Genomic DNA, 26,513 nt, shown 5'->3' with positions numbered 1-26,513 from the left:
AGGGGCAAGGAAGATGATGTTAAAAAGGGAGATATTATAGTATTTTGTATTTAGAAGGGAATCATCCAGGAGAGAGGAAAAAATTGTGTCTGTAAACAAAGTATGTGAATATGAGGTGCTGAAAATTAAAATTTTGGAGAGCCTTCAATTTCAGTGAAGAAATTTGACCAAGAAAATTGTGTAAAGGAAAGTATTGTTGAAAGTGACCAAATTATTCAACTGAGTGGTCAGGTGTTTATAGGTCATGAGACTGTCCAGAAAGATGTCAGGAATGCTATTCCTATACTTTTCAGAAAATGAAGACAAATGTTTTAGATGACTACACGGTCTGATAGATCATAGGTGGGCACAGAGGGAACAGGTCTGAAAGCAGTAATGGGGAACATGAGAAAATTTACATCATCTTCAATCCTATGGCCTCAATGAGTGAAAAAGCAAAAGCCATAGCCTGAATGAGTGATAAAGTAAAAGGAGGTAAAGTGATAGTGACCATCCATGAATTCTAGAGGGCATGGAGTTGGGCCAGCTGAGACAACATTCACTGCTGAATACTCTAGAGCATGATGGGGTTGGTGCCAGGGTGGGTAAGAATGATGAATCAGTTCTCTTAGATTGTCTGCCTTTCAAGATTAAGGTCTGTAGTAACAGCATAAGTAGGATTGAAGTTCATGCTAGTCAGCTTTTTGAGAGCATAAGGACATATATTTTCTTTCTAAACTCCTGTAACATTACAACCGGCATTTTGTTCCCGCTGGAGCTTCTCTTGTAGGTGGGGTCCAGGCTTCTGTGGGTCTGTTACCGGTACCAGGTGAGTCTTATCAGGCCTTGGTTCCTTATGTTTGCAGCCTTGGCCCTACTGGTTTTTTTACATCCTAGTAATTCCATTGCCATGGGGGTCTTTCCCTGACTACTTGCCTACCTCAAGTTTAATTGAGATTAAGATCTGAAATTATTTTCCTGAAAGTACTTGCTCTTTTAATCCCATAAATAATTTGGTTTTGCCAAATTTTCCTTCACCAAATAACCAAACATTCATCTAGTAGTTTCAGATTATTTCTCCTGGGCAAAATGCTGTATTTGGATCGTGAAGAACAGAAATATAAAACATTTGGTGTTCTGCAAGTGAGAACCTCTTTGATGGGACAACCTGTACCTATAAAATTGTAAAAATCTAAAATAACCCCAGAGGGAAAAAATGTAATGATTGACACTGCTAGCTGTCAAAGTATCTAATTCAATGATGTCAGTGTGGTCTGAAGGCTTCATGGTCTAAAGGAGCCTGCATGGTTAGCTTTCAAGTGAAAGAAAATGCCATGTAAAATTAATGTAACAAAGTCAGGTGTTTTTTTTTTCATTTTTATTATATTTACAACCTGGAAACCTTGATTACATTTCAGTACATTTCTTTGTTCTTTTTTTCAATATATTGTTTTTACAAAACTAAATTCTTGATGCACATGTTGTTCTATCCACTGTTTTTAACTCAACATAATTAATTTTAGAAATCTTTCACATTCATGGAATTCTTTGACAAAAAGTTTCTTGACATGACCATCAAAATAGTGAGGTTCTAAAGAGAAAGAAGGGGACATCATCAAGCATTAAGAATAATGTAGCTCAGGGAGTATATTCACTTTGGCCCAGTCATATTTTCTAAAACTTTGATTGCAAATACACTAGAGACAAAAGGGCTGCTCTGGGCAGTAAAAGCAAGTCGATACCAAAGGAAGGTTTTGGAGCACTGGAGAATAATTTCCAAAAGCAGAGTTGTTTACTAACTGGGCAGTCATAGACTAAAACTCAGAGGACAAAGGAATCTTTCTTTACAAACTGGTTCCTGACTCTTGCCTCTAGCAAGGACTCCCACCTTTCTTGGCAAGAGCCTTCCTGCTCTAAAGCCAATAACAACTGAGCTGTCAGGACACAGGACCTCACTGCTTTAGTAAGGTTGATGGCTGAGGTCAGTGGAAGTCTGGAGACACAGGAATAAAGTATTCCCCTTTGCTAAAATGATGATTTTTATAATGTAATATTTGAAAATGTGATGCACTTTTGCTCCTACCACCTAGCAAAATGTTATGTGACTAGAAATATCTTTTGTGTGGTCAGAAATAATGCACTCTGATCCATAATCAAAAGTGCAAAGCATCAGCAAAAAGGACTTAATTTACTTTAAACATCTAAAACCTTTGCAAGCTATCATGCCCCAAAGTAGAGAGAGAGTATGGGGAATATTGTCTGCCTTAGAGGCAGGGGAAGGGTGGGAAAGGCGGGGTATACCCGGGATATAGGTGGTGGGGAATGTGCACTGGTGGAGGGATGGGTGTTTGATCATTGTGAGATTGTACCCCAAACATGAAAGCTTGTAACTATCTCATGGTGATTCAATAAAATTTTAAAAATTTTAAAAAAACAAAACAAACTTTGCAAAATTAAATTAATAAGAAGTCCTAAAGTTTATTTTGATTTGTAATGTGGGTATTGGTGTACCAATCAATTCTATAAATGTTAGATATATCATCTAATTATATATTAGTTTATTTTGTGTTATGATGAAAGATTTAACAAGTATTTATTTTTTTATTGGATGTTCCTGAAATTTACATTATTGGCCAAAATGTTCACTGTTCCTTTAGATATTATTTGTTTAATCTTTACCTTAATTTTAAATTGTGATTTCTTAGTATCTATGTTCTACATAAAATGATCAATCATAACACTTGTGATTATTTTGCAGTAATTTACTACTGTAACAATAAATGTATATTTACACAGTAATTGAATAATAGAATTTTAATATCTAAAAAAATTTATTACAAATTGTTTCTAGAATTCTGACCAATTTTAGACTATTACTCGTATGTTACAATAAATATAAATGGTCTCAAAGAATACTGGTCAGAAATAATGGGCTAGAGGCTGGAGCAATAGCACAGTGGGTAGGGCATTTGCCTTCCATGCGGCTGACCCTGGTTCGATTCTCAGCATCCGAAATGCTCCCCTGAGCACCACCACAAGTAATTCCTGAGTGCATGAGCCAGGAATAACCCCTGTCTGCTACCAAGTGTGAGTCCAAAAGCAAAAAAAAAAAAATTGATGGGCTATATGACATGTGTATATGAGTGTGTATAGAGTGTGTATAGATTTAGGAATGCCAGAAATGCTACTGACAAAAATATTTGAAAATTTGGTCATTTCTCTGAATGTGCAAAATGAGCTAGTATATTTCCAAGTAGCTGCTATAGAAGGAAATTAGTCAGAAGTGTGGTTTTCAACATTAGATTTGCTACTAAGACTTTTATATATATTTATATAGTACTTTCTATGTGTTGAGAATATAGTCAAATGCAAGGCACACCAGTGAGTAAGTGGAAGGTCCATGTTATGAAAGTTTAAACAATTTCCATAGCTACACTCAGCTTCTGTCTTCTTTTAGTCTTTGTTACACAAAGATGTTAATTAAGACCAATAAAATAACAGGGCAGCTGATATTTTTTGTATGATCCATTTCTTAATGTTCTAATTGTCACAAATACCCAATCCAATAGGATTGATTGTGCAATTTATTCACGACTGGGGCATGACTGGAGTCTACTGCTTGAATTTCAATCCTGCTTTCCATGGAGCTCTGGAGCTATGTAAACTAACCCATCTGCCCTTCAGTTTATTTTAAAATGTGATAACTTCTTTCATTTGCAGTTAATACAAAAATCAGCATCATACTTGGCCAGAATAATACTATCCCACAGCTGTTTTTAGAGACCACTTTTTCTGGTGCTCAAAGGATGCTTATTATGTAAATCTGTATTTTAAAACTTAGTACTTGGGTAGAAACACCCTTTTGCCCAATTCCTCTGCTCTCTGTCCACATCTCAGAGCATCAGATTGAATCTTTCAGCTGGAGTGAGGAACATAGTCTGTGACCACCGAATTTACCTTAGCCCAACAGTGGATCTGTTGGCAGGGAACTATTTCCCTGCAATGAGCTCAGCCTAGGTGAATGATCCAGGATCCGCAAGGTTATGAAGCAAGCTTCATTCCTTGTGGGGGAAGCATTCTAGCCAATCTGAGTCAAGCTCAAAGCTGAACTCAAGAGTATCTGATTTTTTTATGTGCCTATTTTAAATTAGTTTGCTGAGTTCCTCTCTTATGATGGCGGAGAAGCCACATGGATCTGAGAACCCTCAAGAAGACCAGGAAAAGAGCAGAAGAGACATCCTGAAAACCACCAAGAAAGCCTGGCCTCCCCTGGATGAGCCTTCTGACACTGAAGAGGAAAGTCAGTCTTTTGCCGTTCCCAGGCTGGGTGAGAACGGGTCCTGAGGGCTACGTGGAAAATGAAACTGTGTGGGTGGTAAAGGGATATGGGAACACTGACTTGGGAAATTAATTCTGGAACAGGAAGTTGCCTTTGAGGTTCTTGCAAGAGGTCAGAGCCTTGCACGAAATGGGTTCTTTTGACTTCCCCGAAAGAAACTCAAAACACAGTCCTTCCTAATCGAAGTAGACCAATCAAAGGATAATCTCTACCTCCCTCTACTCAGGTCCTCTTACCCTGAGTCCCCTATGACCTCTAGGGTGGGTGGAGTTTATGTCAAACTCATGAGGTTTCTATCAGAACATCAATGTTTACTGAAAAGCTCTTATCTGTTGGTCTTACATGAGACATTCATAGTTTTAAGAGTTTGAACAGCAATAAGAAGGACATGGAAAATAATCTCTCTCCACTGGGGTCACCAATTGGTAGTCTTATTTCTTTGCCCCCTTAGCAATTAATTTTAGCATGCAATTGAAGAATAAGACCTTCTCATGTCCACCTCTCTTGTTTGGTTCGCCAGATGCCTTATGAGAGGTAATTCAGATATCTTGTTGTATGGAAGGATCAAGTCAAAGAAATGCATTCAGAGTAGCACAGGATTAACTAAAATGAAAATAAATATTTAACAGACATGCTTTCTTAGATCTCCTTTTGTCTGCTTTCTATGTGTTAAGAATGATAAAAATGCCACCTTAAAAGAAGAGTGTCTAACAAGGATGCCTTTGGCAGTCCTGGGATGCTAGTGCAATTTGTCCCTGGAATAAGTGCAAATTTGGTTTGAAACCTGGCAGAAAACTCTTTGCAAACAAACATCACTGGCTTGCTGCCTTAGGTAAATGCTGATTCAATAAGGAGAGGTTCCATAGTGATTTATATCTAACAAGAGAAAAGCAAATCTCTTATCCTTTCCACCCTTTGTATATGTACACTCCAGGTAGTTGAAAAATCATTCTATTATCTCTTGCTCTTTGGTAATTTTATTTTCTTCCCTCTCACATTATACTTTCAAGTTTCAGTCTTCTGTCAAGTTCAGCAGCCTTTCCCAGGAAAGGCTGATTTTAAAATAGAAAGTTTTGTGAAAAAAAAAAGAATGTGATTATTGATATGTATAATTTAAAACGCAGGAAACAGAGTTATTCAATAGTCACTGAATAATTGGGTAGAGTTGTTTTCAGCTGCTTCGACTGAAAAGTTTCTGTTTATTTGTAGAAGATTACAAACAAGAAAGTATTCAGCACTGGCTGGACTCTGGATTATTGTAAGTGTTCTTTTTTTTTTTTAACCTTTACAATTTTCTCTTGCAGAGATATATGACAGCAAAGTGACTGTCTCTGCTGGGGCAATGGTGTCATATAGAGATTTTTTAATAGGTGCTGAAAGATTAACCTTTTATTGAAAAAATCATTATAAATTAAAAAGTACAAAATAGAATACAGTTTTAGTCCCTGATTGTTATTTGGTTTCAGAAGTGTTCTCATAGCAAAGACTAAACTCTATATGTACTCTCATATGTTAAATTAGAAAGCAATTTCTCTTTTTTCTTTTTTTTTTATTAGTTTATTTTTAATTAGAGAGTCATCGTGAGGGTACAGTTACAGATCCATACATCTTTGTGCTCATGTTTCCCCCATACAAAGTTCGATAACCCATCCCTTCACCAGTGCCCATTCTCCACCACCAGTAAACCCAACATCCCTCCCCCCCTCCCCAGTCCCGTCTCCCCCCACCCCACCCTGCCACTATGGCAGGGAATTCCCTTTTGTTCTCTCTCTCTGATTAGGTGTTGTGGTTTGCAATAAAGGTGTTGAGTGGCCATTGTGTTCAGTCTCTAGTCTGTATTCCGCCCGCCTCACCCTTCCCCCACATGACCTCCAACCACATTTTACTTGGTGGTCCCTTCCCTGAGTTACCCAGAATGAGAGACCAGCCTCCAAGCCATGGAGACAATCTCCTGGTACTTATTTCTACTATTCTTGGGCGTTAGTCTTATAGTCTATTATAAATTAGAAAGCAATTTAGTATAATTTAGTTATGCACCTTATTTAACTTGTAATCTATTTATTTATAGTGTGTCTACAAATGAAAACTTCCATCAAGTCACTGACCACACTGGTAAGACAAGAGAGTTCAGAAAAGTTATGGTCTGTGAACCTGCGTAAAGGGTTACTTTAAATGTATATGTGGATAAATGAAACTTATCAGAGGTTCTGAGAAGTATAAAAGATCTGTTAGAGGGGCCGGAGCGATAGCACAGCGGGTAGGGCATTTGCCTTGCACGCGGCCGACCCGGGTTCGATCCCCGGCATCCCATATGGTCCCCCAAGCACCGCCAGGAGTAATTCCTGAGTGCAAAGCCAGGAGTAACCCCTGAGCATTGCTGGGTGTGACCCAAAAAAGCAAAAAAAATAAAAAATAAAAATAAAAGATCTGTTAGATATATCTCATGAGGCTCTGAAAGGATAGGTAGTAGGTCAAGTTAAAAATCCACGACTCCTGTCACATTGTTAGATAACTCAGTCTTAGGCAGAGAACTCACTGAGGCCTATAAAGATATTTTGTGAGGATGCTATTGTGTAAATGAAGTTGTTTAATTTTTCTACATGCTGTATTTTACTTTGATTTTCAAATCTAGTTCTTTCTCTGCTTTCAAAGTAATGCTTTCTCTATTAATGAAACTTTTTCTCAAAAATAAAGATGACTCTCAAGCCAACTGAAAATATTTTTTTTAATTGTATTGATTCACCGTGAGATATGATTACAAGATTTCATGTCTGAGTTACAATTTACACAATGATCAAACATCCATCCTCCACCACTGCACCTTCCCCACCACCAATATCCCCAGCATACCCCCACCTTTCCCACCCTCCCACTGCCTCCATGGCAGACAATATTCTCCATACTCTCTCTCTCCACTTTTAGGCATTATGGTTACTGCAGATATTTCTAAGACAAAGTGCTTTATACTTGTATTATTTGATAAGAGTATTATCAATAATTACTAGTTTCATAGTGTTCATCTTCATTAATTGAAATGCCATATTTTCAGAATCTAAGAGCTCTTGATGGTAAAACAAAAACTAAACAAAGCATTGGTCTGGGGATATAGTTCAAATTTGATTCCCTGGAATAAATACATCCCAGCACTTCTGGGAGCACCCACAGGCAACATGCCCTCAAGCAAGGCACGTGTGGGGTAGGAGTACTGCTCCTGAATACTGCTGGGTGGTGCTCTCCTCTACAAAAGGCATTCACCACCTATATTAAATGCCATTTAAAGAGAAAATAGCAACAACAACAACAACTGCTGGAATAAGTGAAAGGCAACATAGACTAAAGGCAACATTAATTGATGATATAGCATAAATAATGTATGGAAAAGTGACATTGATTAAGACTTCAATGATTTGTAATTATTAGTCAAATAATTACTTAGCTGATTTTATCATTTTGCTTTCCTCACTGTCATCTTAAATTAAGATTAACCATTTATTACAAACTAATTAAAAATTTAGAGTAAAATCTAAAAACCAAGTAGGCATATCATAAAAATTTTCCCCTTTAATAGGCTTCTTTTTCTCATATAAAATCTCTATGATGCCAAAATCCTGAAGATGACTGTCAACAAATTGACTTTAAGTTCCTCTGTTCACAGTAGCTCAAAATCAGGAAAAGACAAGAACTTGAGAAATAATGGCAGAGTATCTTTTCTTGCTGCAGTTACATCTCTCTTGGGTCATAATGAGAGAACTGGAACTTGTTTTGGGTTATCAGTAACTTTATTAAAAGATTTGCTCCCCAGAAATTAAAGGTAAATCAAGTTGCTGAACTGGAAAGACACAGACATGAGGTGAAGTGCTAGGGAAAAGAAGGTTTATTAGTATGGCCCAGAGATCAGAACTCTGCAAATTTCTATTTGCTAGATTCTTCATCTTCAAAGAGGTCCTTAATAATAATGGAATAGCTTCTTACAAGTTTAATTGAGCCTTCATTTTCACGAGGTATTTCTCATTTATCTTGTTTAAAATTCAGGAACTTGTATCATAGTCAGGCTGGTGTCCATTTGTGTTTTCAGGTGGAGAGTTTGGGGCACAGAATGGTGCAGGGATGTGATTTTGGTCACAGCAAATAGAGGCAGGTAGAACCTCAGATATCTTAGGCATCTGTGTGTTGGATTTAACAATGATCAGATTCATACACATTGACTTTTAGAAAGCTAAGAGTCACACTGGGAAATGTAGAAGGTGGAATATTCCAGAAACTGGTGACTTGAAGGTTGTGCAAGCAGGACCAGGGGAACAACTGTGGTGAAATGAAAAAGAACTAAGGAGAAAAAATAGCCGTGTCACTATTGGGTGGAGATTTTTGAAAAATTAAAATAATAAAGATATGATTTAAAGTGGTCTCTAAGTTCCCAGGTCAACTGTAATATATTATCCCAAATTTGGGTCATCAAATAGAAATTCAGTCTCTCAGTTCTGTAGGATGAAAGTCTGAACTCAAGGCGTATAGAGTTGATTCCCACTTTGAGGCAGCAAGGGAAGAGTCCTTCCTAGCCTCTCTCTTAGTTCTCTGGTGGTTGTTAACAATTTGTGCAGCCTTTGACTTGTAGCTGCATTGTTCTGTTCTCTGCTTCTCTCTTTATATGGCTATCTTTTTTTATATAGTGATAAAAAATGAATTTAGGCAGCTTGACTGTTCAGATGATCCCAATTTTGTTGGCAACATCCAAGGCATCATAGTCAGCCAGGAGCAGCTGAACATGCCTTCTTCACTGCATCAGGCCCAATCAGGGGCTGACTGTGGCCACGTTACTGTCCTAGAGCTTCTTCAGGGCCCATGTAATCTGGTGCTTGTTTGCTTTGTCATCCACAATGAGCACAAGAGTGTTGTTATCTCTGTCTTCATGGCTGACTCAGTGGTCAGAGGGAACTTGACGATTAAATAATGGTCAAGCCTGTATCCTTTTCCGAGGATATCTTGGCTGCCTTCTCAGCCAAAACGTTTTGGGTCTTTGGAAGGTGGGTCACCTGTGGATCTTCTTCTTGTGGCTGTGGATGCCTTTCAGCACTGCTTTCTTGGACTTCAAAGCTTTGGCTTCGGCTTCAGCTTTGGGTGGCTCAGGTGCTTCCTTTTTGGTTTTCAGCATCATATTTATAAAAAGACATACAGCTTACTTTTTAAAAAAATTTTTATAGTGAATCACTGTGGGGTACAGTTACAGACTTACAAACTTTCGTGCTTGTGTTTCAGTCATACAATGCTTGAGTACCCATCCCTCCACCAGTGCCCATTCTCCACCACCGATGATCCCAGTATCCCTCCCACCCCCATATAGCTTACTTTTTACCTACAGATTTTTTCCTCTTCTCTCTACCACAGATCTTAAATATTGATATGGCATTAGTTTGCAATACTATATAACTGCAATATAGCCCCATATGTCAGTACATTTATAAGATTCTCCACACACACCACTAAAATGCACATCCATAAAAGACCAGTATACCCCTTCCTCCATTCCATTTTCCTCTGGAAACTACTCTAGTTTTCACCAAATCTAGTAGTTTTGTTGGATTTTGTACATTCATTTACCTTATTTAGTTAGCTAGTTAAACTTCACTTGTCAGTAAGAAAGCTTTCATTAATTTTCAGTTCCTTACATATTTCACTTCAAAAACTCACTGTAAGCTCTTTCTTTTTCATAAAAACACCAACCATTAGTGTTAGGACCCACTCTAATCCAGGGTAACTTCACATTAATTAATTAAATAGGTAAAGAAACTTTTTAAAAAAGAATCATTCAAAGGTCAAATAATGTAAAACCATGTGTATGTATTCCCATAAATACTTTGATTTTTATTCTATGTAAGAAGGGAGTGTATTAAATTTATGCCAAAGAGGACCATAATATTGATTCTTTCTAACAAGGTAGTTCTGGCTCTTAGTTTTAAAATAGACTGGGTAATAGCAGAAGGGTGGAAAAGGGGTTTTTATAAAGAAAATGAAGAAATAACCCAGAGAAGAGATGATGAGGGCTTAATTCAGGATAGTAACCGCTGTCTCATCATGGTGTTGGATTCTGAACATATTTGGAATGTAGACAGGATAGGATATGCTTACAGACAGTGTGTAGGATGTAACTAGAGCAAGAGAGAAATCAAGAATGATTTCAACAGATTTGTTCAAACATCTGAGACAATGAATGGTCATTTGTTGAAATGAAATGAGTTAAGATATGGAAAAATCAATTTTATACATATTTGATGTGCATGCTTAATAGTTACTCCCAAATATGCTAGAAAGTATGGTTTACATTAATAAAAAATGAAAATATTAATTCAGAATTCAGGGATAAGTCTGGGAATAGAAATATGTGTTTGGACTAGCTACCATATAGACATGATGTTTAAAACAAAAATCCATGATAAAAACAATCATTCAACTTCTTCCTTCACTCCATATCTCTCCTTTGACAGAGACTTGAGACTAGAAAATAAACATGTCAAAAACTTCATTTCCTTGTCCATAAACATGCAAAATTTCAGACAGTTCCAAAATAATTCTTTAATCCCTAACCCTCTACTCTTTTTTCTTTTCACTTAATTCCAACAACTTAGGTCTTCTTTTTTTCTTTTTATTTTATAATCATCATGAGAAAACCATATGGGCTTCCTTAAAATTATTCTTATTTTCCCTTTTAAAACACTACCATCACTTCAATATGGACTGAGTCCTGTTAATGGTTGACAATTTCATAAGCAAGTAAGTTTTAGTCTCAGTTTGAACTCAGTGAACATCCACAATCACAAATAAAATAAATATTCAGAGTTTCTTTGGGGTGAATCACATTGGTAAAGAGAAGCTAGTACTGGATAGTAAGATCCCTCCTCTTAAGCTGGTCATTCTTTACCCCAGATTACATATTAAAATTGTGTATAAGAAAGCTTGAAGAGTGCAGTTGGTGTGTAGCAAACCCCTTCTCATCCCAGAAAAAAAAACCATATATTAAGACTGTTTTACACACACACACACACACACACACACACACACACTCAAATGGCCATTCCAGAGTGTAGACATATCCAGTACATTTGCTTAATTTTACATTTATCCAAAGTATGGCTAAAAAAAACCCTAAAGCTAACTTCTACAACAGAGAGACAGTTTCTTTCAGAGTTCTGCTTGGTGCCATTAACTACTTGACAGGTGGTTAATTCATTTGTCTTTTTGATATTTAGACATATCTTCTCTAAGCACCCAGAAAACCCTCTGATTAATCAACAGCTCTCTTTCCGGAAGGAATTCATTGAATTATAAGAACATACAGAATCAAATTATAGCTTTTGTGCTTTGTATATGAGGTCAAAGTAAATATGATTAAAATAATGAATGTGATTTTAATGCTTATTGAATGAAAACATTCAGCATAAGAACTATGGTATGGAGGATATGAAAAGATGTAGTTTTTTTTTTAAAGGATGTAGAGGCTGGAGAGTCAATGTAATGGGTAAGGTGCTTGCTTTGCACAAGGACAATCTGAGTTCAATAGCCCAGGCACTCCATATGGTCCCTTGAATCCTTCTTGAAATAATCCCTGGGCACTGAGCCAGGAATAAGCACTTAGTGCTGCCAGGTGTGGCTCCCAAACACCCCCACTCCACCCCCATTCCAAAAGAGGTATGTTATATGCATCCTGCTTTCAAGGATGCGATTGAACAATCTGAAAGTATTAGGTAATTAAAGAGAGACCTAATTGCGCTAAAACAGTAAAACAAGACAGTGTTATTTGGTGAAATCAGTATAAAACATGAACAAAGACACAAGAAAAGAACATTAATGTGTTACAGGATTAAATAAAGCCAGTGAAAGTTGATCAGAGATTAAAGAAATAGTTCCATGTTTGTAAGAAATGTCCCACTGAAATGAGTATAGTCAAGTTAAAGGTGTGTATTAAAATGTAGAAGGAGGAAATCACACTTGATTGATAAAGAGGCCAAGTCGAATCATCTATAGATTCTGACTCAAAAACAGGTAGTTTTAGTTGATGCCTGTGTTTTGTGGAATTCATAAGACACATCTTTGTTTAGTGGAATACAGGGTCATAAATAATTAGTGATAACTTCCATCAGTGGCTGCTTCGAAGAATTGAGTCAAGCTTGTTACACATTTGCGATCTCTGTTGTCTCTATTGCAGTGAGTTAGGAGTGCTGTCTGTGAAGAAAATGACAGATTGCAGTGTCTGTCCTGGCAATGGGGGGAAGTGCGTACCTTGGGAAGTCTATTGTGAACTTAGGCTTGACATGATTAAGAATTGCATTGGAATCAGTGGTGGAGTGGAGAGAAAGTGTCAAACTCAAAATATTAGCCACTATGGAGGTAAAGAAGAGCAGAGCATAGAAATTGCCTTATGGTTTAAACATCTCAGGGACAATGTAAGAATCCCAATTTTGGGGTGGTGGCTGAGAATATAGGTTAATAATTTGCCAGCTATTAAAGGTGATTTCTGTGAACTGCCTTTACTAAGTGTCTTGGTCATGCAGGAGTTAAATATACAGAAAGCTGCAGAATGCTATTATTTTAGAGCCCTGTGAAAATATAATTTGATTAGTCTATTGGACGATGTTCCAAAGAACCAAATGTCTTCCATGAATCAGTCAGAAATGCTTAGGAAAACCAAAATAAAAAATGCTTTCTAAGCCAATAAAGGTGCTAATTGGTGCCTTCTGCATATCTCACTACGTCTTCTCCAGTAATACATTTTGCAGGGTTAAGTGCGGTGTCTGCTGCTTCAGATGGCAGAAGTCCACCTACCAGTCGGGAGGGTGGCTGGAGACAGAGTATCTAAATGGGAATCCAACCTGGCATTTTAACCCATGCAGCAGAATGTATTGAGTGAAGCAGAGAAGTTTTCCCTTTCACTTGTGCTTCCAACTCAGTCTTAGGAAACTTGGGGCTAGAATAAACTTTTGTTTTCTTTCTTTGTCCCTGCCCCGACCCCAAACATCTAGTGGGTAAAATTTTGCTTCAGAGGAAAAATACTCAGAAGAGTCTCTTGGAAGAAGTGAAATGAGAAAATATCAAGAGAAATTGCCTAATGAAATGAGGAGTTGAGGTTTTCTGTGGTGAATACAGGAATATCTCTAAGGGCCTTACCTCCTAACAGTGTCCACAAACCTTGCGCCTGCAGACAGGGTAACAGGAGTGGTTTGCATCACATTCTGACATTCTCTGGGTGTTAAATTCTTGTACTGATAAAAGACAGCAGCTAACATGCCTGTAGAATCCTTACAGATCATGCCAGGGAGTCCAAGCAGGCCGACCAGCCATGGCAGAGAATTCACACATGCCTTCAAGAGATCAAGACTTCTCTTGCTAGTGTCTCTTCTTAGTTGCAAAGACAGTTTAGGAATCCTAGTGCTACTGACAACTGAGCTTATCAAAGTGTGCCTCTTGGTTTGGGATCATTATTGATAAGACACAAAAGGAAGAAAACACTACATTAGTAAGCTCATCTTCAGACTCCAAAAAGTTATCTTCACAAATCAGAAAAGCAGGTAAAATCAAAGAATTCCTCCAATAAGCAATGGATGATGGTGTCACACTGTCTTGTGTGAGATTATCAAATGCAAAACTGAAAAGACCAATCTGCTTTGGAGTCAGGAAGGGATGCAAAGTCACAGTGACCCTGTTCTGGGACTCCAGAATGCAGCATCCCAGGAGGAAAAGTGGAAAGCGAGAAGTGAACTAAGTTGTTCCTCTAAGTAATAGTACAGCAGGTAAGGCAATTGCTTTGCATGCACCTGACCCAGGTTCGAGTCCCAGCATCTCACAGTGTCCCCTGAGTCCTGCCAGGAGTAATTCCCGAGTACAGGTCCTGGAGCAGCCCTTTAGCAGCTTGGGGTGTGGACTAAAACAAACCCAAAAAAATCGAATAAATAAAAATAAAGTCCTTTCAACAAAAATGAAATGAACAAAATTAATATTGATGCCTCTCTCACTCCATTTCCAAGATCTGGAAGACAGAGTATAAGAAATTTCAGAAAGGCTGCAAAACAGTGTTTGTATAACAATGAAAATGAGGTTCGAGTGCAAGGGGCAGAAAGGGTACCTCTTCTCTACCTGACAGTGGTAGACGGACCTTCCAGGGGCTCAAAGAGGAAGAATTCCATTACTTTGGTGGTACCCAATCTACAGCATCCGAATGGAAACCACCCAAGACCAACTCTGTAATCTGGGCTCTTGCCCATTCCTCTTCTCACAATCCCAGGTTACCATTGCCCTTAGTTTCCTGCCTGGCAACCAGATGCTCCTAAACACCAATGGCTGGACTATGGATTCTCTGGATTGTGGCTGCTAGATCTGTGTGGACATTAGAATTTCATAGAATCACCCTGGGTAAAGAACTATGGATTGTCGTTGTTGTTTTGATTTGCATCTACCTGATGACTAGCGATGTGGAGCATTTTTTCATATGCCTTTGGGCCATTTGTATTTTTTTTTTGAGGAAACTTCTGTTCATTTCTTCTTCCCATTTTTTAATGGGGTTGGAGGTTTTTTTCTTATACAATTCTACTAGTGTCCTGTATATCCTTGATATTAATCCCTTATCAGATGGGTATTAGGTAAATATTCTTTCCCATTCTGTGGGCTCTTTTTGTATTTTGGTCACTGTTTCTTTTGAAGTGCAGAAGCTTCTTAGTTTGATGTAGTCTCATTTGTTTGTTTTTGCTTCCACTTGCATGGTCAGTGTTGTTTCATCCTTAAAGATGCTTTTAGCTTCAATGTCATGGAGAGTTCTGCCTACATTTTCTTCTATGAACCTTTTAGATTCATATCTGATATTGAGGTCTTTAATCCACTTTGATGTGATTTTTGTGCCTGGCATTAGACAGAGGTCAGAGTTCATTTTTTTGCAGGTTTTCCCATCACCACTTGTTGAAGAGGCTTTCCTTGTTCCACTTTGCATTTCTTGCTCCTTTGTCAAAGATTAAATAGCCATATATTTGGGGGTCTGTGACAGGATATTCAACTCTGTTCAATTGGTCTGCAGGTCTGTTTTTATTCCAATACCATGCTGTTTTAATTACTACTGCTTTGTAGGAGAGTTTGAAGTTGCAGAAGGTGAAGCCACCCATCTTCTTTTTTCCAAGGATTGCTTTAGCTATTCGTGGGGGTTTATTGTTCCATATAAATTTCAGGAGTGTTTTGTCTATTTCTTTAAAAACTGTCATGGGTGTCCTGATAGGGACTACATTAAATTTGTATGGCACTTTGGGCAGTATTGCCATTTTTATAATGTTAATTCGCCCTGTCCATGAGCAGAGGATGTGTCTCCATTTCCTAGTGTCCTCCTTTATTTCTTGAAGTAGTGTTTTGTAATTTTCCTTATATAGGTCCTTCAGCTCTTTTTTTAAGCTGATTCCAAGGTACTTGATTTTCTGAGGTACTATTGTGAACGGGATTGTTTTTTTAATATATCTTTCTTCTCTTTTATTATTTGTGTATAATAAAGCCATAGACTTTTGGGTGTTTATTTTGTAGCCTGCCACTTTACTATATCAATTTATTGTTTCTAGAAGCTTTTCTGTAGAGTTTTTAGGGTTTTCCAAGTATAGTATCATATCATCTTCAAATAGTGATAACTTGATCTCTTCCTTTCCTATCTCTATACCCTTGATATCTTTTTCTTGTCTAACTGCTATGTCAAGGACTTCCAGTACTATACTGAATAGGAGTGGCGAAAGCGGGCAACCTTGCCTTATGCCCGATCTTAGAGGGAAGGCTTTCAGTTTTTCCCCCATTGAGAATGATACTTGCCGTGGGCTTTTGATAGATGGCTTTGACTATGTTAAGGAAAGTTCCTTCGATGCCCATTCTGCTGAGAGTTTTCATTAAAGGGGTGCTGAATTTTGTCAAATGCTTTCTCTGCATCTATTGATATTATCATATGGTTTTTATTATTTCTTTTATTAATATGATGAATTATGTTGATTGACTTGCGAATGTTAAACCATCCTTGCCCTCGGACGAATCCTACTTGGTCATGGTGTATGATCACCACAGAGACTGGCACACATTCAAAAGAACAAAAGCAACCAGTGCTGGTGTGGATGTGGGGAAAAAGGGACGCTCCTTCACTGTTGGTGGGAATGTGAACTGGTCCAGCCTTTCTGGAAAACAGTATGGACAGTCCTTCAAAAACTAGAAATTGAGCTTCCATAGGACCCCGCAATACCATTCTGGGAATATATCCTGAGGATTCAAAAGAGCACAGTAGAAATTACATCTGTACCTGTATATTTATTGCAGCACTGTTCACAATAGCCAAAATCTGGAAAAGACCCGAGTGCCCTAAAACAGATGACTGGTTAAAGACACTTTGGTATATCTACACAATGGAATACTATGCAGCTATTAGGAGAGATGAAGTCATGAAATTTGCTTATAAATGGGTAAACATGGAGAGTATCATGCTAAGTGAAATGAGTCAGAAAGAGAGGGACAGACATAGAGGGACTGCACTCATTTGTGGAGTATAAAATAACATCACATGAGACTGACACCCAAGGACAATAGATACAAGGGCCAGGGGGATTGCACCATAGCTGGAATACTGCTTCATGAGCAGAGGGGAGAAGGCAGATGGGATAAAGAAGGAATCACTAAGAAAATGGTGGCTGGATGAACCAGTTGGGATGGGAGATGCATGCTGAAAGTAGATAATTGTTCAAACATAATGACCTCTCAGTGTCTGTGTTGCAAGCTATAATGCCCAAAAGTAGAGAGAGAGTATGGGGAATATTGTCTGCCATAGGGGCAGGGGGAGGGTCGGAAAGGGGGGATATACCCGGGATATTGGTGGTGGGGAATGTGCACTGGTGGAGGGATGGGTGTTTGATCATTGTGAGATTGTAACCCAAACATGAAAGCTTGTAACTATCTCACGGTGATTCAATAAAATTTTTAAAAAATTTTTAAAAAGTACTATGGATTGTCTTAGATTACAAGATTTTCTAAGGGTTAAAGTATATGAAAACAGTAAAACTGAACAAACTCTTCTCATTAATATTTGAAAATATACAATTTCCCCAATCTCTTACAATTTTGTTATTGTTGGTGGTGATTGGTTGGTTGTTGTTTTGGGTCACTTTCAGCTGTGCTCAAGGTTTATTCCAGGTTCTGCTCTCAGGGATCACTCCTGGTGTGGTTGGGGGTTCATATGCCAGGTACTGAACCCAGGTCAGCCACATCTAAGGCAGTGCCCTACCCACTGTACTATCTCCCAAACCCTTCATTTTCTCTTTTACACTTTGAGCAATATTCTTTGGGCACAGAGTCACACTTTTGACCCAAAAGTACACTTTTCTTCAATGATCATTAAATTCAGCTTTATAGGAGAAAATAAAGATAAACTATAGCAGTGGAAAGAATAGTGGCTGGCAGACTCTGAAAACAAATGTCCTAGGACCATGGGATGTTTGAGGAGTGAGGAGAGAACAAACCCAAATTTTCTGGATGGGATAACTAGGACATAGTGGACCCTACGTTTGTGAATTACGTGCCAACAAGTACTGCAGGGGTTTACAGTAGGTAAGGGGGTCAGGGAAAAAATGGAAAATCTCACCTAATATAATAAGTATGTTTCCTTTCATTTGAGAAGCTTATTATTTAGTTCATTATGGGATCAAGAAATTATAATACAACTACCAAAAAAAATATAGCAGGGGCCAGAGCAATATACAGCTGGTAGGACTCTTGTGTTGCATTCAAGTTCAATCCCTGACACCATATAAGTTCCCCTGATCCCAGTGAGGAGTGATTCCTGAGTCATGTATGGTCCAAAGACATATGTAATATATATATATATATATGTGTGTGTGTGTGTGTGTGTGTATGTGTGTGTATACTTATATACTCACACACTTATGCACACATAGTGATTGCATCTATGACATGCCAGTAAAATAGCAGGTAGGAATTCTCTTCTGTGAGAACTTCAACTGGCAGTGGTTTTATGGGTTAGAAGCTCTGAAGTTATTAAGTTAGCAAGAGTATTGTGGGGAATGTTCAATGCCTTCCTAGATGAGATATTTGTTATTGCATAGATGGTTTTTAGCTGAATCCTAGAGGTGCTTTCTAAGATTAAAAAAAAGTGCTAGATGACAAAACACTGTCTTAACAGCTCCCTTTAAATCTATTTTGTTATTAGGACTTTTGCAAAATAATCTCTTCATTAAAACCCAAAGTGGTAAAACTGACATAGAGGACTAAGTTTGGTTCTAACTTCTTTTCTGCCTTGATGCAAATTATTTAGTTGATACTGTTTAATGAATTACATAAGTATTTGTCATCAGATATCACATAGGATATTTAAGAATGGTCACATTTGTGCCATAATGATAAGAATTTACGTAGTCTACACTCCTCAGTGACTCCCTGGAATGTTTTTTGAAGTACCTATAAATGTCCACACTCTGCTTTTCATTTTTCATCCTATTAAGACTACAAATTCCATTTTTTCTTACAAATTTCATTTTCTAAACCAGAAATTTACTGTATCTTTTTTTCTCATTACTTTAAATTGTAGTCTTGGATTCTGGACTTCATTGAGAATCCACCATTTGCTCACATCTCAACAATATACCCCACATCTCTTAGACCTGTTCTCTTTTTCTAGTCATCTAGATCACTGGAACTTTGCCAAAATCATTAAAAATCATGTGTGTTTCTGTCTTCTCACAATCTGACATTCAAAGACAAGCCCACAGATATCGTGAGATTGTCTCACCTGTACAAGAACTCTGGTGCAGATGGAAAAGTCTTTCTTACTTTCAAGCTTTTTATCCATGTCTTTCAATCAATTAGGTTTATTTTTCTAAAACATCCTCCTACCTGCATTATCTTTCTAGTGGTAAGAAATTTTATGTTCTGACAGAAACCCTTGGTGGCAACACTTCCCAGTTTATACATGTCACACCTTTGCAAGTAGAAGAGACACACAAGCAAAGACAAAACTGGTGAAGAGCTTGTCCACATCTGAAATATTTTCTACTGACTTCTGTTTCAGTATTCCTCCATGACAAGCATTTGGAATACTACAAAGGCCCCCGAATAGGCTTGTTTGACATCCAAGATTTCTCTTTTCTACTCTGTGCTTATCCTCACTTATTCAAGCAAATAGACCATCACCAGTTTTTTCACACATCCGTGTTTGCCCCCAAATCTTCCATGGTTTTCCATATCCTAAAATAAACATATAACTACCTCTTTCTGGCTTTCAAATAAGCTATGAGAAATTCTGTTGGCAATGTGATGTTTGGAAAAGAGCATTGGCAATAAAATAAAATATTCGGTAGTATGTTCCTGTTTGAGGCAAATTTATTAAATTTGTCTTAGCTTCATTCTTCCCTCTATCCAGTGGGAAGTAATGTTGTTCCTTAGATATTTTTATGAGAATTTAAAGATAATTTGCCTATGTTTCTTTATCACATTGTCTCATACAAATCAAAATAAATCATAACTATTTTGGCTGTAAACAATTAAAAGGTCATAGTAATTTCCTGGAAATGCTATTTTTGACTCTGGTCATGGGGTCTTTACACAATTTGTGTGAGTCTTGGTTTCCTTACTGGTCTACTATAAGAGTCAGTAATTACAAAAATGAATGGAAGATGTTAAATAAGTGCCAAGACCCTTGTGTATTCTTTGTTTGTTTGTTTGTTTGTTTGGGGGCCATGCCTGGTGGTGTTAAGAGCTTACTCAGGGCTCTGTGCCTAGAGATCACTCCTTATGTGTGGGGAACCATATGTGGTTGTGGGGATCAAACCCAGGTTAGCCATATGTAAGGCAAGTGCCCTACCTGCTGTACAATGACTCTGGCCCAGCCCTCATATATTCTTTTGTTAGCCATAGCCTTGATCTTCAATATTTTATGCAACTTTATACATGGGAATGTATTCCAAAATGTCCTTCGATCCAATCAGACTACCCACTTACTGTGCTTTGCCCTTACTATAGACACTTTTTTTATGATAGCATCTCTTTCTCATCTATCAAGTCCTCCCCTTCCTTAAAAATCTGAGACAGTACTGTTTGCTCCATTAAGACTTTGCTGACTACTTCATTTGCCACTGATTTCCCTCCTCACTGAGCAAGTACCATATTTCTTCAAGTGATTGTCATACAATTTAGCTATTAATTATATTTTCTTGTTCATGACAGACATGCCTTGTACCTCATGCCTACACAATTTCAGATATGTAAATCAATCCCATGTTAGTTCATTTATGGATGAGAACATCTTCCATGAGATGAAAGGGAATTGAGTTCATCTTTGTCTCTACCTCCCCCTCCCCCTCTTTTTTGTTGCAGCTTCTTTCCATGAACAAGGAATGGTTCAGATGACTGTGAAAGAGTTCGTAAGGTAGGTGGCAGAAGCAGTGTTACCTGCTCAAATACATTATAGCCATATATTTTATAAATAAAATGAGATTTAAGAGCTTTTTTAATAATTCCATAGTACTATCTTGGAATCTTATTCCTGGTTTAGTCACAATGCCTAGAAAGTTCTTACTAACCTTGAGAGAAATTGACGTTTTCCAAATATAAAGGAGTAAACAAAGGAAACCAACAAATGTTTACTTGGAGGGGAGAATCTAGTTAAAACATATGCATAAAAGGAAGGTTACTATAATACAACCGCTAATAAGCACCTGTTCATAAAACGGTTTCAGTGATGTTTTAATTGGGCTGGTAGTATTTATCAGAATGCAACTCACTGGATAATTATACATTCTTTTTTTGATGTTAGGTAGAAAGTGGTGAGAGTCCCTTCATGGGAGGATAGACTCAGTCTCCAATATTTTTAAGGGCGGCATATTTATTCCCTGGAAACTTAGTAGAATTGCAAGGATGAATCAAAACATTCAAGGTAGGGTTCAGAAATTTGTGGGGAGTGTTTTTCAACCCATTATGATGTAAAATAGTCTAGTTTAATAACTACTACTAGATAGAATGTGTACTCTTAGATGATAGGAATAATCTGTTTCCTGTGCTTCAGCCATCCTTGAATTTTCAGAGAATTCCAACTATTTAAAACCAAATATACAACACTGTATGTCTCAGACTCCTGTCAATTCAGACACAAAATAGGTTTGTCACAGTCTTTATCTTTTAAGGGATTACTTGTTAGTACAGCTCATAGAATCAGAGCCATAGGGACCACAGGAATGTCTTTGGCAATTCTTGTTATGCCAAAGAGAAATAAATGAACGAAAGCCAAAGATTAAGATTTGTATGGTTCTGTGAAAACTATGCCTGCTTGTGAGGTTTCCTGAATCCAAGGCCAGGACAATTTCTGGGTAAATACCACAGCTTCTCCACTGAACAGTATAAAATAAAGAATAGCCTTCAAACCCAGAGCAAAATGAACATAAGCAGGTCCAATGAGAGGTAAGCAAAATCGTATCTTCTGTTTTCAAGTCAAGATCAATTGTCTGTTAAATCCAGTCTTTGTATTTAGAAATCTATACTCTGCCTCAAGGTAGATAATCAAAGCTATTGAACAAAGAAAAGGCAGGGGGCTGGAGCAATAGTACAGAAAGGAGGGCTCTTGCCTTTCATGTGGCCTACCAGGGTTCAGCCAAGAGACATCCCTGAGCATAGAGCCAGGAGTAAACCCTGATCACTAATGGGTGTGGCTCCAAAACAAACCAAAAATAAATTTTAAAAAACACAGAGGAGACTGTGTCCAGTTGTCCTTATTAAATACTGCAGAAAACAAGGCAAATTTGTCAGTCCTAATAAAATAACTTGGTTTTCTGGTTACTACTATTTTGGATAAGATTGGGTGCATCTCTGGTATATCTGAATTTATCTGTGTGTGACAGATACATTTTAAGTTTAAAAGCTCTTTCAAATCACTTGCAATGAAGGCCTAGTTGGAGAAAGACACTCATTTTCTTTGCAACGGAAAAGAGGTTTGTTACAGTTGCATATGGATGGCTCCAGGAGCCCTGGAGACAACACTTAGAGACTGGTAACCATGCAATATGAAATCTTCCACCATTAGGAGGATTAATGTGGAGTCACTTCAGTGGTTCCTTTCGGTATCTCTTTTACTACATTATTTTACTTCTTCCTGAAAGTTGATGCCTAACTAAACCATGCTCCTGAAAGGTTCCCCAATGATTTGCCATCTGTCAATAGTGAGACATTCTGTCACCTTTATAATGAGCACTAGCGGGTACCTAACACTTAAATTCTCACACCTTCTGTAACACAAGGTCCTTGAAAAGACAAGCAGCTCCTCTGTTGCATACTCTCTCCTTCAAAGGTGTAGCCATTGTGGGATTATTAGAAATAAAGAGAAAATGCAAATGTTTGCTCTGGAAGGGAAAGAGTCACAGTGATCTCCCAGGAGAATGCATAAATCAACACATCTCATCATTGATATTTTCCTCCCAATTGTAGATCTCTGCATCAGGAAACCCCCACCCTATCCAGAGGGACCAGTTTCAACTCTTGCCATTCTGCTACAAGTATACCACAAAGGTACGTGATTTCCAGTCACTTGTCATCTAGAGAAATCATTCTGTGCAACAATGGATTTCATGAAATTACAAATAGGCACTTGGGAAATACTTGTTGAATGGATGGATGAGAGAATGAATAAAGGATTTCTAAACTCCAGATCACATGAATAATATGAAACAGTCATTGAAATTGAGCTAAATATCCAAATAAATGAATCTTCTTTCCATTGTATGAAATTGTTTACAGTAAAAAAAGGAATAAGTATAAATACACACATTAGCTCATAATGATATTCAAGTCATATGTTTAAGGGGAGAGGGAGCAAGACACAAAAAATACATGGTATGTGATACTATTTATAAATAAAAAATCAGAATTACAGCATATATATGACTATGGAAAAAGTATCTTTGAGCATACATGTCAATTTTGCAGAAATGGGAATAGTTTTGCAAAGATACTGAGGGGTTCAGAGAGTGTAGCACAGATTTTTATGTGTTTTCTTGCACAATTGAATGTGGATAAAAAAAGTTAATGGTACTGAAAATGTTTAATGACAGATGAAATATTCCTGGACACAAGACTGTGAGCCTGTGGAAGGCAGGTTATGTCTTTGTTTCTGTGTACGCCACTGCATTGCAGGGGCAAAGAGGAAATTCCTCCTACTCCTCTGGGCAATTCTCCAGCTGATATAGCAATCAAATTAAAATAAAACAGATTAGGAGAGGTAAAGAATAAATTTAATTGCATATGTAGGGAGAATATATATGTAGGTTCTAAAGCAAATGAAGTAAATTGAAGGAAAGGGGCTTGGGCTTCCAGGATTGAGGAAAGGAATGCACATAATAAAAACAGGATAACTCCTCTGGTACCAAAAGCAGACAGAGACACCACAGGTAAAGATAATTACAGGATGATAAACACAGATGCAAAGATCTGCAACAAAATTCTAGCAAATAAAATACAATAACTCATCAAAAAGATTATACACCATGACATAGTAGGAATCATACTGGGGATGCAAGTATAGTTAAATATTCACAAGTCCATCAACATAATACACCATATCAATAAAAGAATAGATAAAACCATATGATCATATCAATGGACATAGAGAAAGCATTTGACAAGATCCAGCACCCATTTAGGATAAAATCTCTCAACAAAATGGAAGTTGAAGGAATTTTCAACAATATAGTCAAAGTCATCTACCAGAAGCCCACAGCAAGCAGTATCCTCAATAGGGAAAAACTAAAAGCCTTCCCTCTGTGGTCAAGAACAAGACAAGGTTGCCCAGTCTCACCACTTCTATTCAATATAATACTGAAATTACTTGACAAAGCAGTTAGGCAAGAAAAAGATACCAAGGGCATCGAGATAGTAAGGGAAGAAGTCAAGCTATCACTGTTTGCAAATGACATGACACTATACTTAGAAAATCCTAAGAACATTACAAAAATGCTGCTAGAAACAGTATGTTTGTATACTAACATGGCAGGATACAAATTTAATACCCCAAAGTCCATGGCTTTTATATATACAAATAATGAAAGAGAAGAGAGATACTAAAAAAATCCATTCACAATTATGCCTCAAAAAATCAAAAACCTCAGATTCAGTTTAAAGAGGTGAAGGATCTATGCAAAGAAAACCGCAAAACCTGCTTCAAGAAATAGAAGAGGACATGAGAAACTGAAGATGCATATCTTGCTCATAGACTGGGAGAATTAGCACTTTCAAAATGGCAATTCTCCCCCCAATGCATTATACAGATTTAATGTGGTTCCCATAAGGATACCTATGAGTTTTTTTTTTTCAGAGAAATAGATCAAACATTTCTGAAATTCTTTTTCCTTTCTTTTTGGGTCACACCTGGCAATGCATAGGGGTCACTCCTGGCTCTGCACTCAGGAATTACCCCTGGCGGTGCTCAGGGAACCGTATGGGATGCTGGGAATTGAACCCGGGTCAGCCACGTGCAAGGCAAACATCCTACCCATTGTGCTATCGCTCCCCCCCATTTCTGAAATTCTTATGGAACAATAAGCCCCCATGAATAACTAAACCAATCATTGGGAAAAAGAGATGGGAAGCATCGCCTTCCCAAACTTCAAGCTGTAACACAAAGCAGTAGTAATTAAAACAGCATGGTAAGAAATTAAGACCTACCCACAGAACAATGGAATCGAGCTGAATATCCTGACACAGAACCAAAAATATATGATCACTTAATCTTTGATAAAATAGCAACAAATATGAAGTGGCAGTAGGAAATCCTCTTTAACAAGTGGGGCTGAGAAAAATGGGCAGCTACATGCAAAAAAAATGAACTCAGATTTCTTTCTAACCCCAGACAGAAAATTCAGATAAAAATGAATTAAAGACCTCAATATCAGACCTGGGTACATAAGGTACATGGGGGAAAATGTAGGTAGAATGTTCCCATGATATTGATGCTAAAGACATCTTGAAAGATAAAACATCACTGACCATGCAAGTGGGTGCAAACATAAACAAATGGAACTACATTAAACTAAGAAGCTTCTGAATTTCAAAAGAAACAGTGACCAAGATACAAAGACGGCTCATAGAATGGAAAAATTATTTTTCCAATACCCATTTGATAAAAGATTAATATCAAATATATGTAAGGCACTGGTAGACCTTTACAAAAAAATCCAACCTCATCAAAAATTGGGAGAAGAAACAAACAGAAACTTTCTCAAAGAAGAAATTCAAGTAGCCAAAAGGTACATGATAAAATTCTCTACTATTGCTAATCATCAGGGAGATGCAAATCGAAACAACAATGAGGTACAATCTCACACCAGAGGCTGGCACAAATCCCAAAGAACCAGAACAACCAGTGCTGTCGTAAATGTGGGGAGAAAGGGACTCTCATTCATTGTTGGTGGAATGCTGACTGGTCCAACCTCTTTGGAAAACCATATAACCATTCCTGTGAAAACTAGAAATTAAGCTTTTATACAACCCAGAAATGCCACTTTTAGAAATATACCTCATTAGCTCAATAAAACATACTGGAGAGGAAACATCTGCACTCCTATGTTTATTGCAGCACTATTCACAATAGCCAGAATTTGGAAACAACCTGAGTGCCTGGGAACAGACAACTGGATAAAGAAACTATGGTACATTTGAACAATAGAATACTATGCAGCCACAGGAAAAATAAAGTCAAGAAATTCACTTAAATGGATGGACATGAAATAATGAAATGAGTCATAAAGAGAGGGACAGACATAGAATGACTGAACTCATTTGTGGGATAAAAAACATAGTTTGAGGCTAATACTCAAGAATAGTAGAAACAAGGGCCAGAATGATTGGCCCATGGTTGGAAGCCTGCCTCAAGTGCTGGGGGAAAAGGCAGTTGGGATAGAGAAGGAAGCACTGTGACAATTATAGTTGGAAATGATCACTCTGGATAAGAACTGTGTGCTGAAAGTAGATAAAGGAATAAAGCATGATAAGCTCTCAGTACCTGTATTCCAAACAATAATGCCCAAAAGGAGAGAGCAAAAGAAGAAAAGTGCATGTTATAGAGGCAGGCTGAGGCATGGAGGTGGGGATGGCATAAAGGAAATCCAGGACATTGGTGATAAGAAATGTACACTGATGGAGAGGTGAGTGTTGG

The 26,513-nt window shown here is 37.6% G+C and overlaps 1 protein-coding gene across 1 annotated transcript in view; it reads left to right on the top strand.

The window, feature by feature from the left end:
• The window catches only part of ITPRID1 (ITPR interacting domain containing 1), a 134,592-nt gene that overhangs the window by 17,489 nt on the left and 90,590 nt on the right, over positions 1 to 26,513 (top strand). The window contains exons 2-6 of the mRNA XM_055123974.1: positions 4,131 to 4,306; positions 5,528 to 5,576; positions 6,387 to 6,430; positions 20,693 to 20,744; positions 22,793 to 22,873. Coding sequence (XP_054979949.1) covers positions 4,150 to 4,306; positions 5,528 to 5,576; positions 6,387 to 6,430; positions 20,693 to 20,744; positions 22,793 to 22,873 — 383 coding nt within the window. The 5' untranslated portion in view covers positions 4,131 to 4,149. The remainder of the gene's footprint in view (positions 1 to 4,130; positions 4,307 to 5,527; positions 5,577 to 6,386; positions 6,431 to 20,692; positions 20,745 to 22,792; positions 22,874 to 26,513) is intronic.

This window comes from Sorex araneus, chromosome 1 (genome assembly GCF_027595985.1).
Source record: "Sorex araneus isolate mSorAra2 chromosome 1, mSorAra2.pri, whole genome shotgun sequence".
Lineage (NCBI taxonomy): Eukaryota > Metazoa > Chordata > Mammalia > Eulipotyphla > Soricidae > Sorex > Sorex araneus.
This window is presented reverse-complemented; position numbering and strand designations above follow the sequence as displayed.